Source organism: Echiichthys vipera, assembly GCF_963691815.1.
Source record: "Echiichthys vipera genome assembly, chromosome: 16".
NCBI lineage: Eukaryota > Metazoa > Chordata > Actinopteri > Perciformes > Trachinidae > Echiichthys > Echiichthys vipera.
Genome location: NC_139841.1, coordinates 20,830,874 through 20,844,991, shown reverse-complemented (window position 1 = coordinate 20,844,991; position 14,118 = coordinate 20,830,874). Strand labels below are relative to the sequence as shown.

Below are 14,118 nucleotides of genomic sequence, written 5' to 3'. Positions count from 1 at the left end.
GTCTACTTTTAGTCATTTTGTAGAAATGTTGTCTCTCTTTGTGGTCATTGTGCACTTATTTTTAGAGGGATTTCTGTGTGGTATTTGTGTTTCTTTGTGGTCATTTTAAATCCATTTTTAGTTGTTTTGTATGTCTTTGTGATTGTTTTTCACCTCTGTTATTGTTTGGCATCTATTTTTAGTCATTTCACATTTCTATGTCATCATTTTGCTTCTCTTTTTGTGGTAATTTTTACCTAATTTTGCGTATCTTTGTCATCGTTCTTTGTCTCTTTGTGGTGGTTTTATGTCTATTTTCACTAATTTAGCATCTGTTTGTGTTCGTTTTGCATTCCTATAGTCATTTTTGTCTCTTTGAAGTCATTTTTTGTATACCTGTTGGCATTTAGCATCTTTGTGGTCATTTTATGTTTTTGTTCTGCAACATTAAGTCAGGGCCCCTGACCTTAGGGGCCCCTGACCTGCCCCGTAGGCCTGTTCAGTAATCCATCCATGATGCCAATCAAGAAAATAATTGATTTATTAATCGACCGTGCATAAAAAATAGTGGCATATACTCTTAATGTACATATGGTCACAATGTCTGTATGTTTTATTTTTTTATTTATTTTTATTTATTTTGCTGACCACGTGACCAGAAGTCCCGCTTCTCGACTTCAACTGTTACCTTAAGAAAAAAAAAAGAAGAAGAAGAAGAGAAAAAAGGACCAAAAAAACCGACCAATCAGAAAGCGCCCTGTTGGCCTACAGGCATCCCGTCATGCTCGTGGCCTCAGCGCTACGTCAGCAGTGATACAGAAACATGGCGGTGTCCATAGCACGGCGCCCGGCTGCCAACGCTCGTATGTTGATATTAACTTTTCTTACAGCGTTGATATTTCACCGTAGTGTCGCAGATATCACCGCCAGTGCCTCGACGTCACAGGAGCTCCCCCACCGCCGGTTTGAGTACAAATACAGCTTCAAAGGACCGCACCTGTCTCAGACTGACGGCAGTATCCCGTTCTGGATCCACACTGGAAGTAAGTTTGTGTCCAGCTGTCAGCATCACAGAGCCGCTGGTCACCTGCTGCATGAACTTAAGACACTAATGTATCAAGAGGAGAAGAGGTACGGCTGAGCTCGGTCGTGTTTGGACGGTTTGTAACCGACCTTTTGCCGCTATTGTTCAGAAATGACAGCGGGTTTGCTTCGTCCATTCAAAACTGCACCGGGGGGGGGGGGGGGATCCACACATTTAAGCACCCTAGCCTTTAAATGTCAGAGAGAAACATGTCCCGGGCTTATTAAACATAAACAAAGTCTGTGCAGAAAACATGCAACTCAAGTGCTGAACTTTCCTCTTGCAAAATGGGGCATTGGATTCTTGCATCACACAGTTGAGTTGTCCAGCTGCTGATATGAGCTGCAGCAGGAGATAACACTACATTCCCCCTAAAGCATTGACTTAGGGGCCCTAACGCAAGCCAGTAATAACTACTGACATAGCAAATGAGTCTATACATTCTCCTTTTGACACGCAAATGTTTACGTTACATAGAGCAAACCTAGATCTGCAGGTTCTGTCCCTGAGGCAGTTAAATATTAGAGAGTATGCACAATCAGATAGTGCTGATCGTGATATCAATAAAACAAGTTATCTGGCGTGAGCTTTTTCAGTTCGGCTCAAGTGTGCATATTATCTTTTAAAACGCCACGTATGCTGTTGAACTTTGTGATAAACTATTATTTTCGTAGATATCGAACACATAACTCGCTACTAAAAATCCTCCGTATTCTCTGCATCTCTCCTCTCTCATCCCAGATGCCATTCCAAGTGCAGACCAGGTGCGCATTACACCGTCCCTCAGGAGTCAGAAGGGCTCTGTGTGGACGAAAAACAAAGTCAGCTTTGAACACTGGGAGGCCGAGGTGACCTTCAGAGTATCTGGACGAGGCCGGATGGGAGCAGACGGTTTGGTAAGGAGAGGTGAAACTTCTGTGTTAGTTAACAAAGTCCAGTTTTCTTTTAGGGAATATGTTATGCTGTACAACTTAGTAATGCACTCCTGATCGCAGGTGTTAAAGTTTAGTTTACGTTTAAAAAGTCCAGAATCAGGTGACACAACAACACCGACCTGACATGCTGTTGTCTACTATTCTATGTATCCACTCTGTGGCTGGGTATTATAACTTGGAGGAGACCTGAATGTCCCAGATGTAGTCCAGAGTAGAATAATGACATACAACGTGGTCCCTTATCGGTGCAATTTCATTTATATTTTGCTTCTAGGAGATGCACTGACTTCAGGTGGAGAAGGACCTTATTATGTTAAGTCTTATTTTGATGCAGAGATTAGTACATTAGCAACCATGTAGCACAGCGTAGAAGCAATAAAGTGTAATAAAAATAATTTGTCCCTGAAATGATTTTGAGTAATCATGATAAATAAATGTTAACTCAATATTAATTAAAAAAATAAATAATAATAAATCATCATTTTTGCCATGATAATGCTGCCCTACTTTGGCCTGTTATATTTTATGTAGACAGAGCAATGAATGATACGTGATTAAAACATTAAGTATCAGTTGGGTATTGTTAGAGAAACACTAAAACACATAACTACTTATATACCTCATCTTTACTTAAAGAGATATTTTTCTGATTTTAAGTCAGCTCTGTGTCCTGGCAGTGTGTAGCTGCAGCGTTTAGAACACCGGTCGTCCGCTGAGATCCGCCGAATGACACTTTTCCACAACAGAGAGAAGCCGAACACTGTTCATCAGCACACTCTGCCATGACACAGAGCTGACTGAAGTATCTCTTTAGGTCATTTTTACAGGAGAGAAACTGAGGTCTCACAAAGGAAAATGGCTGCTTCCTTTGTGTCTTTGACTTGTTCTGTAAAGGAAGCTAAACTAAACTAACATTTGAACCCCATTTTCTTCCTCTTTCAGGCTGTGTGGTTCACCACTGACCAAGGCCTCGATGGTCCAGTGTACGGTGCCGCGGACCAGTGGCGTGGAGTTGGAATCTTCTTTGACTCCTTTGACAACGATGGAAAGGTTGGTGTTCAATGTTTAGCTATAACTGTCAATGATTATATCTTTCCAATAGTGTTTCTGAAAGTGTTTTATTGTAAATTGTTGTTGAATATGAAATTAGGATTGTGAGCTGATCCATTTTTTCGGATTCACTATCCATATGCAGTATCTTAAATATTAGTTTTGGCTCATTTCTGTGTTTAAAAAATAGTACATGTTTTCTTTTTGTTTTTGTTGAAACTTATTAAGTATTCATTTTGAAATACTTGTCAATGTTTGTTCTTCTATGTGTGTATACATGTAGTTATTTTAAAAAGAATATTTTTCATATGAAAAGTCTATTAAAGGTTGTTTATGTAACTAAATATTACATTCAGAGATCATAATTTAAAGCATTTCAGTTTATATGTATATATAATAAAATTAATTATCATCTTTTGAATAGATATAATGAAGAGTTCTTTGTTTCTCTGGCCATAAAAGGGTCATAAATAACAAAAAACATCCGTGTCAGCATTGGGAATCAGTCAAATTGTTATTTGAAATATTTGCATCAGTTCCTGCGTCCTTAGTCGCTGTCATGCAAAACAAATATTTCATAGGTCTGTTTATATCACATTTGAATATAATTTATTTCAGGTAGGGGATTGATATTTCCAAATCAGATTACCTAATAGCAAAGCCACCTCTCTTCAGATGAACAAAAGGATTAATGTGCTTCCTTGTTTTCTTCCATCATCATTCCAGAAAAATAACCCCGCCATAGTTATTGTTGGAAACAATGGCAACCTTGTTTATGACCATCAAAAGTGAGTAAACATTTATTTTGCTTTGCTCGGATGTCATCACCAACTCAAATTTTAACAACTTAAAGAAGATTAGGAAATATGATTATATTTGCTTGGAAAGTAAATAATCCTTTATCTTTCCTAATCTTCCCCAGGCCAGTGAAAGCTTTAAATCACTTTTCCAATGCCATTTCACTTTGTCTCAGAATTCACACTGTTTACCGACCACAACAAGTGTTTACAAAAACATTAATGTTATTCACTTATTTAATAAACTCTAGCCCTACAATATTTACCCCTGTTCCTGTCCAGTGTCTCTGTGGAGAGCAGTGCTATACTATATCCATGAATGCAATTGTTATATGTTGTCTAAAAACGTTGTTTTGATCCAGTGACGGCACCACACAAGCCCTCGGCACATGTTTACGAGACTTCCGCAACAAACCCTATCCTGTCCGAGCCAAAATAACATACTACAAGAAGACGCTGACGGTAGGAGAAACCATAAACACAAGAGTTTTTATTTATATATATATATATATATTTTTTATTTTTTTATATTTTTATATATATATAAATATATATCTGTCTATGAAGAGAAAAAAGGCAATGTTACCTCGTGACACTGGTATCATAATAATAAAACATGTTTCATTAAATATTTCCTTGAGCTTTCATAGTTCTGTCCTCCTCCTCAGGTGATGATCAATAATGGTTTCACTCCAGATAAAGAGGACTACGAGTTCTGCACAAAGGTGGACAACATGAACATTCCCAGCGAGGGCTTCTTTGGCATTTCAGCTGCCACTGGAGGTTTAGCAGGTATTATTCTGTTCTCTGTGTTGACGAGCCTTAAAGGTACAATCTGAAAGATATACGTTTCATTCTCTCTGCCGGCACCTATGGAAACAAGCAGTGATTACAGGTTTCTGGATCCCGCTTCACAGAGATCCAGTGACACCTGTCAGTCAGTTGGCTGTTGCCAATTTATTTTATTTTTGGATTTGCAACATAGACTTTATAAAAAATGGACCTAGCCTCTCCATCGATGTCCGTTCTCTCAACTTGATCCAATCGTACTCACCTACGGGAGTCGCCATCTTGACAGACTTTGACTCCGCTTCATTTCCTCTTACCAAAAAAGGGCATTGATGTGACGTTGGGGGGAGGGTGATACGTCCATCGGGCTGACGTTTACCTCCAAGGAGAAGTGAGGGTCCGCTGCTAGCTGTCCCTCAAGAGGCCACGCCCCTAATTATTCATTAACTTTAACCTCCACTAAAATAAAAACAAGCCTAGTACATAAAAATATTTCCCCCTCAGTGTTGCCATGGAGATATTAACTAAACATACCGACTAGAATGTTTTTTTGTACAAGACCCTAAACAGGCTTAATTATGCCGTGAAAAAGAATGAAAAAGCAGAGACCAGAAAAAAACACAGTACACCACTTCACACACAAGTGAGTTTAAGAGTGAGTCTGCCTGCCCTCTCTGGCTGATCAATCACTTCTGAGTGATGGAATACACGTTGGCTATGCGCTACAACAGAATCAAGCCGTTTTTGGCCAGATTCAGACACTAGTCAGCAAAGCCTTGATTTTTTTTCTAAAGATTATGTGAGAGTTTGTGAGAGTCCACCCTGGCTGCACTGATTTTATATTGCAGATATTAAAAATGTCCAATATTTGCTATCTATCTGTATATATATATATATATATATATATATATATATATATATATATATATATATATATATATATATATATATATATATATATATATATATATATATTGTCTTACAGTATCTGTTTTTGTGTTGACCACATTAGGATTAGCTGATTTTCTTCATCAGCTAATGGGGATCTTAATAAAATCCCCAAATTACAGAATATAACACGATATTTCTGAGATGTGACTCTGTATCAACCCTTTTCCCCTAAGATATAACCCTGCTTTCACATGCATGAATAAAAAGTGCTTAATAATTTAAAATGAGTTCATTTCTGTTGTAAGTTTCTAATTCAGAATTTCTTTCCTCCCTCAGACGACCACGATGTTTTGTCCTTCTTGATGTTCAGACTCTCAGAGCCAGGCCAGCAGCCGGTAACTACATTACACTCCAAATACTTTCACAATCCTGTGTGTGCAGTTCACTTCTCTGTAGCTGTGTGTCTCAGTGTGTGCAGGCATGTATGTGCACACCGCAGCCTGAGAACAGCCTCTATTGAGTTCACAGAGGGTTTTTTTGTCTCTCTCCCGCTGAAGCCCCCACCTGAATCTGAGATTCCTAAAGAAGAGAAGGACAAGTACCAGGAGGAATTTCAGAACTTCCAGCAAGAGCTTGACAAAAAGAAAGAGGAGTTTCAGAAAGAGCACCCAGACGTCCTTGGAGAGCCAAGTTAGTTTTCTGAAATCAAAGTGATCATGAAGAGAATCTATTTTGTTTTACTCTTTATTATCTGTTTTATATAATCTGAACAAACCAAGTTAAAATGTTTAGAAAATATAAATCAAAATAACGCCAAACATTACAATTACCTTCATGAAAGGTGTGTAGACTTTATTTTAATTGGTTTTATATTTTGTATCCTCCTCAGTTGAGGACTTGTATGAGACCGTGAATGATCGGGAGATCCGTCAGGTGTTTGAGGGCCAGAACCGGATCCACCTGGAGATCAAACAGCTGCACCGGCAGCTCGCTATGATCCTGGACGAACAGCGTCGATATGTTTCTGTTATCACAGACGAGATCGCCAAGAAGGGGCCGAACGCTGAGTCGGGACAGGTGAGCGTGTCATCACCAAAAGAAGAGTTCACACCAGATGCAAACAGATGGAACAGGGTTTATAAACCAGTTAGAATGGCATGTTTCATTTTTCACACAAACTAAATAATAGATTCATTTCTAGTCAGTTTATTGACTTAGAGTATTTTGATCAAAAGAGACCACTGCTCAAACAAATTGTCAACACAGGAAAGACCCAATGCATTCAAATATCATAAATCATATCTGTGTACTCTTGCTGAAGTTAACCGTTTTTATGCCTCCGCCCAGGCGACAATATGTGTTTTGGGTTGTCTGTTTGTCCCTTCCATTCTTGTGAATGTGATATCTCATGAACCCCTGGAGGGAATGTCTTCAAATTTGACCAAAATTAGTGCAAATTATTACAATTTATATCCAAAGGTCACGGGTTAAAGATGTGAAACTTGGCTATTTTGCCATAAAAATACACTTTTAACTTGTTTATTATATTCCAAAGTCTGCTCTTCATTAGTATGTAAGTCTGGACAGTTGGGATGTAAACTGCAACTTGACCGGTGGTGAAGGCACACAACTGCAAGGCTGTAATTCTACAGTTTTTATGACAGGTTATCGAAACTAATAAACCTTTTTATGTGACAGCTTTATCAGCCTTCAACACTGGAGTGTTTAACCTTCATACCATTTTGTTGTATTTCTCTCTTTTAGTTGGAATCTGCCGGACAACAACAGTTGGGCACCGTCATAGCCACCCAGCAGGAGGTTCTCAAAAATCTGAATGAGCTGAGGTAAGTAACATCTGTGTCACTGTTGTTGATGTTTGGTCAGTCTTTTAAACTAGCTGTTGTTTTTGCAACAAAACATAAAGCGAGACTCGTGATACTCTAGAAAAACAAGGGAAATCCTGGCGGTTAAATCCCTCACATTATATTTAATCTCAGGATGCAGTGGCTGCAACATCACAGGTGTCTGCCAGCCTGATAATCCATCTGCAGTAACCCTCACAGGCACGTGCACACGCTAAAAAGCCTCAGTGCTAAATGGGATGATCAATGGGATAAGTCCTTTTAATAATTTTTGTGATAAAATAAAAAGATTAATTACTTTTTAGCAGACTTTTGCATTTTAAACGATAGCCTCTCAATGAATATGAATTTTATCATTGCTGAGAGATACAGCATGATAGGTTTAGTAATATTTAACTGTAATCTTCTTTTTCACTTACAAAACTTGTACAGTGCCGGTTCAAAACGTTCCTATTAGGAAAGGGCCAAATGCTTGACCTACTGTAGTGCTGCTTGCAGCTTTCTTGAGAACCGCTCATTAAGCAACTTCACACTGGACACTGCCCTCCCTTGGGTCCTGAGTAACACACCTGCCATCACATAGTTGCATCTCCTAGCAATGTTAGAGTGTACGCCTCATTTGCTAACAGCTAGCTATTTAGCACCAGGCTATTTCCCCAAACAAAAGCGTTGATTCAGAAAGTAATATTTATGGTCTCATTTATACTGAGATACGGATGCATACAGACGGAGCCTTCTGAAACTGGGGATTAGTGTAGCGTGAAACAACCATGTAGGACACAACAAAGACATGTTAAAAATGGTGGAACAGAATGGTGTATTTGCTACATATAGGAACGTTTTCTGTCTATTTTTTTTTTGTGGGAAGTTTTTCAAGCCTTTATTATATAGGACAGACAGGAAATGGGGTGAGAGAGAGACGGGGGAGACATGCAGCAATGGGCTGCAGATCAGAGTCAAACCCGCGGCCGCTGCCTCAAGGACCTTCAGCCTCTTTACATAGGGCGACTGCTCTAACCACTCAGCCACCAGCCGCCCCGTATTTCTATGATTTATCCAATGACCTGACAGGCTATTACACGCTGCCTCCGCTTTTGCCTCTATAATACAAAGTACGTTATTATGACCTCCTCCACCGCCGCCGTGTTTGTTGTTTTGACTCCAGACTGCCCTCTAGTGGATGTGTTTGTTCACATCTATGGCAGCATAGAGAACGCATTTAAGTATGTGGGCAGTGGCGGTAACGTTGTTTGAAATGAACGGATATATTTTCATCTGTAAAAGGAGCATAAATGAGCCTTAACATATAATCAGGCTCCACTCTCAATACACTACAGTGTGAACATAACACACTAATAATAAATATGTCCTATAGATCACAAAAGACTGCGCTTAACACTACACAGTCGATCGGATAAACGGTTGTTGAGGACATCAAAAGACAGACAGACAGAGACTTCTTGCTTTATAGGGAGATAATCTCCGCACTGCTCTCAGTTGACATGTTTTTAATGCTAAGATAATGCAGCTTAAGAGATTTCATGATGGTGTGCCTTCCATGACTGTTTGATTTTGGTACTTACAGTAAGTAAGCCTGATTAGGTGTTCAGAATGTAATTTTTTGATATTTAGAGCTTGTGTCTTGTGCTTTTTGAATTGCTTCCCTAAGGTGCTTGTGGGCTTAGTCACTGTGAGCACGCAACAGATTTAAAAACAATGTCTTCTTCAAAACCCTTCTGATAAATTCATGAGGGGATTTTAATGAATGTTTTTCTCTTATAATTAAGTTAGTAATCATCCAACTAGTCTGCTTATTTCTCAACATTGTATTCGGGTTTTAATTGTCTGACGTTCTTACCGGCATGTTCGTCCTGTGGCTGCACTTTGATTGTGTGTCTTAATTTCAACACACCATCTGCATTAAGAATTAATCAGAACCACCAAGATATTAAAGATTGTATTTTATGTAACATTAATCTCTTAGTCTCATGTATCATAAAAGAACCAAGCTGTTTATATGCCCTAAATCCAACAGGACATTCAACCTCAAATGATTTTTGCATACAGGATTTTCTTTATTATATTGTTGACCCATAACTCGCATGAACCCAGACTCTCACTTGTGATGCGTCTCATTTTCCAATTCTACACAAGTGAATAATACTGTGTTGACGGCAGGGAAAGACGGTTTCTGTAATGTTATCAGAGGTGCACAGGAGTAAGCTGATTGAAACAGTAAATAAGTTGGGACTCTGGCAAAAGACTGCAGCTGCTCCCTCTAATGATCTAATGTGAGCGACTGATCTGTATTACTTTGTAGATTAAGCTCTCAGTTGATCCTGGCCCATCGTTCAAACAGTGTTTATGATAGGACTTCATCTCAGACTCCCAAGGAGGGCTTTCTGCTCATAAATGGGTCACTTGTAGCAGATGAAGATTAGATGTAGGCTTTAATAAATGCTCACTTACTTTCTCAAGGGAGCTGTGAAACAAATTAGATTTTGTTTATATGTCATCCCTGTCCATCCTCCCAGAAAACAGCCACGTGGCCGAGCAAGAAAAGGCCACCATCTTAGCACCATTTTGTCCTTATGAGATTAGTCGTCTTTAAATACATCTGTCATACACAGCCAAAACATGGTTTACCTCCAATTGATTTCTTGTCCCAATCCTCCCCTCAGGGCCTTCCTACTTACGCCGCTGGAATTCACTTTTTTCTTTGTAATCGTCTTAGATGTGTTTAAAATAATAAGGGAAACTTATTGCTTTCTCCCTGTAAGTAATCAACTTTAAGAAATTACATTTTGTTGAGAAATATGATCCAGGCTTAGACGTCTTCATTCTCTACTGCAATTGTACTTCATTTGCTAAAGAAATTGAAAGTGAAGATACAGATTTACAGATTTAAGGGTGAACAAATATTAATATAACAGATAAGTGGTGACCTTTTAACCCTCTTAACCATAAATTCTGCTCTTCTCAACCTCACACGTACTTAAAGGAATAGTTTGACATTTGGGGAAATCGTTTGAGTCTCCGCTAGGGCTGCAGCTAACGATTCGTTTTATTATCAAGGAATCTGAATATAGTGCTGGGAGATAATTCGCCTTTCTGTGGAATCCTATCGTGATGAAATTATACATCTAGATATCATGATACACAATTACGTCATCTAAATTGATAATAACCTAGATTTTTTCAGAAAATCTGATTTGAAATATTTTGAGTTGAGTTTGAGTTTTCTTAATAAAATCCGAAAAAGTCAGAGTTTTTAATTTGTCAAGTATTAAATTAAAACAGAAGTATACACAAAGTATAGACAAAAATGTGGTTATTTCATATAGACTCTTTATTTATGAAATGTAATTCATATTGTGATATATATATGTATATATATATTGTTATCGAGATATGAAATTACCTATATCGGGAAAGATGATTTTGGCCATATCGTCCAGCATTATCCGACAATTATTTTCTGGATTAATCATTTGGTTTATAAAACGTAATAAAATACTGAAAAATCTCCATCACTGTTTCTCAAAGTCGCAAATGATGTCTATAATTGTCTTGTCCAGTCCAAAACCCCAAATATATTCAGTTTACAACAAAGAAATTCCAGAAAGCTCCATAGAAATGGCACAATAACACTGTAAACCCACAGACCGTTGATTTTTACACTTACGCGTCATGGCTAGACTCTGGATTCCATATTTCAGATAGCGTTTCTCTGTGGTCTGTTTCTTAACCTCCTCTACTTGTAATCTGTTGTAAGAACATGTTTTTATAAGGGATTAATTCAGCAATCCTGACCTCTTTTATCAGATGGTAATTTTCTGTTTTTCAAACTTTGAGAATATGTAGCCTCTTGTGAATAGGGATTAAAAGATTAATTTTGGAAAATTCGTATGACTGTCAGGGTTCCTGCGCAGTATGGAAAAGTATGGAATTCAATTTGAGTCATTTCCAGGATCAGTTTGGAAAAAAGTTTGTATTGTTTCCAGACTATTATCTCACTTTCTAAAATAAAATATATCAATATATACAAATCACAACAAGTTTACTAATGCAACATAGCCAACCTGTAGATGATATGAAACTAATCCAGCTGGCTGTAGAATGGTGTTGGAGTTACCATGGTTACCATTCACCATGCAACTGCGATTCTCATTTATTTTGTTTGTTCTACATTTAATTTATGATTCATTTTTATCATTTTATTTATTTACTAGTATGTTTACTCTCATAACATGAAAGACTTATGTTTTCTTTTGTAGTTCCCTGGTTAGCTGTACATCCCTACTGTTACTGTCTGTAGGGGTTTGGAGTTCATTCACTTATATCAGCAAGAACACGCATGTAAAAATGTCATGGCAACGTAATGGCATACATGGTCAGAATTTAACATACGTGTTAAAAGTTGGATTTTAAAACCATTTATTGACATTAGCATTTAAAAATGTGCATTCAGATGTTTAATGTTGACTGAAAAATCCTCAGAGAAGTCTGGAAATTAGAGTCTGAAAAAGTGAAAATGTGTAGGAACCCTGTTTTCAAGATATTATGCCATGACTGCTTTAGACAGGCTAACCTATAACTGATTTAAGCATTTTTACTATACTATGACCTTTATTTTGTCTTATTTTTTGGACATACTTTTCCTGACTTTTTTCAAGACAGTATGCCGTGACTGCTTTGACTGATTTAAGAATTTTTTTGGACATGTTATATCTTGACTTTTTTGACACACTATGACTTTTTGGGGCTTTTTTTTTTACCCACTTTTCTACGACTTTTTTTTCGAGAAATCATGCCATGACTGCTTTAGACAGGATATCCTATGACCGATTTAAGAATTTTTGGGACATAATATATTTTGACTTTTCGACATACTATACTATAATTTTTTTGATATATTTGCCGTACATCATTCAACACAATTCAAATTGTCAAAAATAATAAATAATAATACATCTAATACACTTTATTTGCCATTAAAAGGCTGCTGCGCTAAGGATGATGGACTTCAGTCCTTTGGGTTGAAGCAGTATTCATGTTTTTCGTCCTGCAGGGATTTAGTGTCTTCTCTTTGTCACTGCAGAAACTCCTTTTATGAGTCACTGAAACAGATCGGCTCAGTCCAACACCAGGGTAATGCAGGCGGTCTGGGCACATATGAGACCATTCAGCACTTCAACGACATCAAGGAACATCTGCACATGGTCAAGAGAGACGTGGAGAACCTGGTCCAGCGTAATGTTCCGGTATGGATCACAGCATGGAAACTCTCATGGAGCAGTTTATCAAATAGATAAACATGACTGAATTTTGTGTCGTTGTTTTTTTTTGTGTATGTTTTCACGCACAGAATCCTGCTGAGAAGGTTATGAAGTGTCCCGAGGTTCCTCCCATGCCTTCCTGCTTATCCACGGTTCATTTTGTAGTCTTCATTGTCATCCAGTCGGTCCTGTTCTTCTGCTATATCATGTACAAGTAAGACAACATTGTTTTTATTTGGCGAGACGAGTGCTCGTACATTTAAACGACTCTCTAATTAGTGGTGGAATGTAACTACGTACATTTATTCAAACACTGTACTTAAGTACAAATTAAAGGTACATTTCCTTGAGAATTTCCATTTTATTCTACTTTATACTTTTACGCCACTACAATTTGGAAGACAATATTGTACTTTTTTCTCCTCTACGTTTATTTGACATTAGTTTCTTTCTTTGCAGATCCAGATTATTGACACAAAGTATGAATCTTATACATTATGATTATGATTATTATTATGGATTTCTGGCATATAAAGTTGTTATAAATAATAGGTATAGTAAGTTATAGTAGTAATACTTACACATTAATGCATTTCTAATTATAATCGAGTGACATAATGTACATTATTCTGTAATGGGCCATTCGGCATAATGAGTACTTTGGTACTATTATTTTTAATATATTTTGAAGCTAATAGTTACATTTACTTGTATCAGAGTCTCTTTGTGCTGTTGTATTACAAGTATGTAGTATTTAGATATGACATTTTAATATCGATCTAGCTTGTGATGCCATGTGGCTGATTGCTGATGGGCCACGTCCCTTAGTTATGACTTTACGTCCAAATTGGTAGGTTTATGCCCCCAGTGTTCGTGGTGAGTCCAGTGTTAGAAGCTGATTTAGCTACAAACAAATGGTTTTTACTAAGCCTTAAGTGTCGACTTTACAACACAAGAGAAGAGGTACACATACTGTGGAGTGTTCCACTGCTGTCCCTAACACATGTTGTGTGTCTCCTGCTTTTCTCTTGCAGAAGTCAACAAGAAGCAGCAGCAAAGAAGTTCTTTTGATGAAAAAAAAGAGCGTGTAAATGAGGGAATGTCCATTTTGGTAAAAGTTTTTTTTGATTATTTTCAGATTGTAAATTATTGTTCTTGAAAAATTTGGTTTTGTTTAAGAAGTTTTAATTTGATCATTTAATTGTTGTGTATGAATGCTTGTGTGAGACCTGGGTTTCAACATGATGTAACATGCTCCTTGCAGTATTTTTGGTTGGTCGGATCCTTTTTTTGTTTTTCAAAGGACAAAATCTGCCCGGTCCACTTCCCTGGAAATGAACTGAAAACAAAAGAAAAACCTGTGTTTTGAAAATGTGCAATTTTGTATACAATAATGCTGAACTATTGGTGATGAAAAGTCAGAGCAGGTGTCTGCTTCCGTTTATCTGCTTT

At 37.6% G+C, this 14,118-nt stretch overlaps 1 protein-coding gene across 1 annotated transcript; it reads left to right on the top strand.

The window, feature by feature from the left end:
* Positions 1-797: 797 nt before the first annotated feature.
* lman1 (lectin, mannose-binding, 1) lies at positions 798-14,118 on the top strand. Its single transcript, XM_083929664.1, has 13 exons — positions 798-1,022; positions 1,805-1,959; positions 2,941-3,048; positions 3,775-3,836; positions 4,208-4,307; positions 4,514-4,637; positions 5,862-5,920; positions 6,083-6,215; positions 6,415-6,602; positions 7,290-7,369; positions 12,489-12,651; positions 12,756-12,880; positions 13,701-14,118. The coding sequence occupies exons 1-13, from the start codon at positions 803-805 to the stop codon at positions 13,735-13,737; spliced, it is 1,554 nt and encodes a 517-aa protein (XP_083785790.1). The 5' UTR covers positions 798-802; the 3' UTR covers positions 13,738-14,118.

Excerpts from the sequence above, each read along its gene's own strand:
- lman1 (XM_083929664.1), top strand. The coding sequence starts at position 803 with ATGGCGGTGTCCATAGCACGGCGCCCGGCTGCCAACGCTCGTATGTTG. Across the intron at positions 1,023-1,804 it reads GTTCTGGATCCACACTGGAA|ATGCCATTCCAAGTGCAGAC; the intron begins GTAAGTTTGTGT and ends CTCTCATCCCAG. Across the intron at positions 4,638-5,861 it reads TGCCACTGGAGGTTTAGCAG|ACGACCACGATGTTTTGTCC; the intron begins GTATTATTCTGT and ends TTCCTCCCTCAG.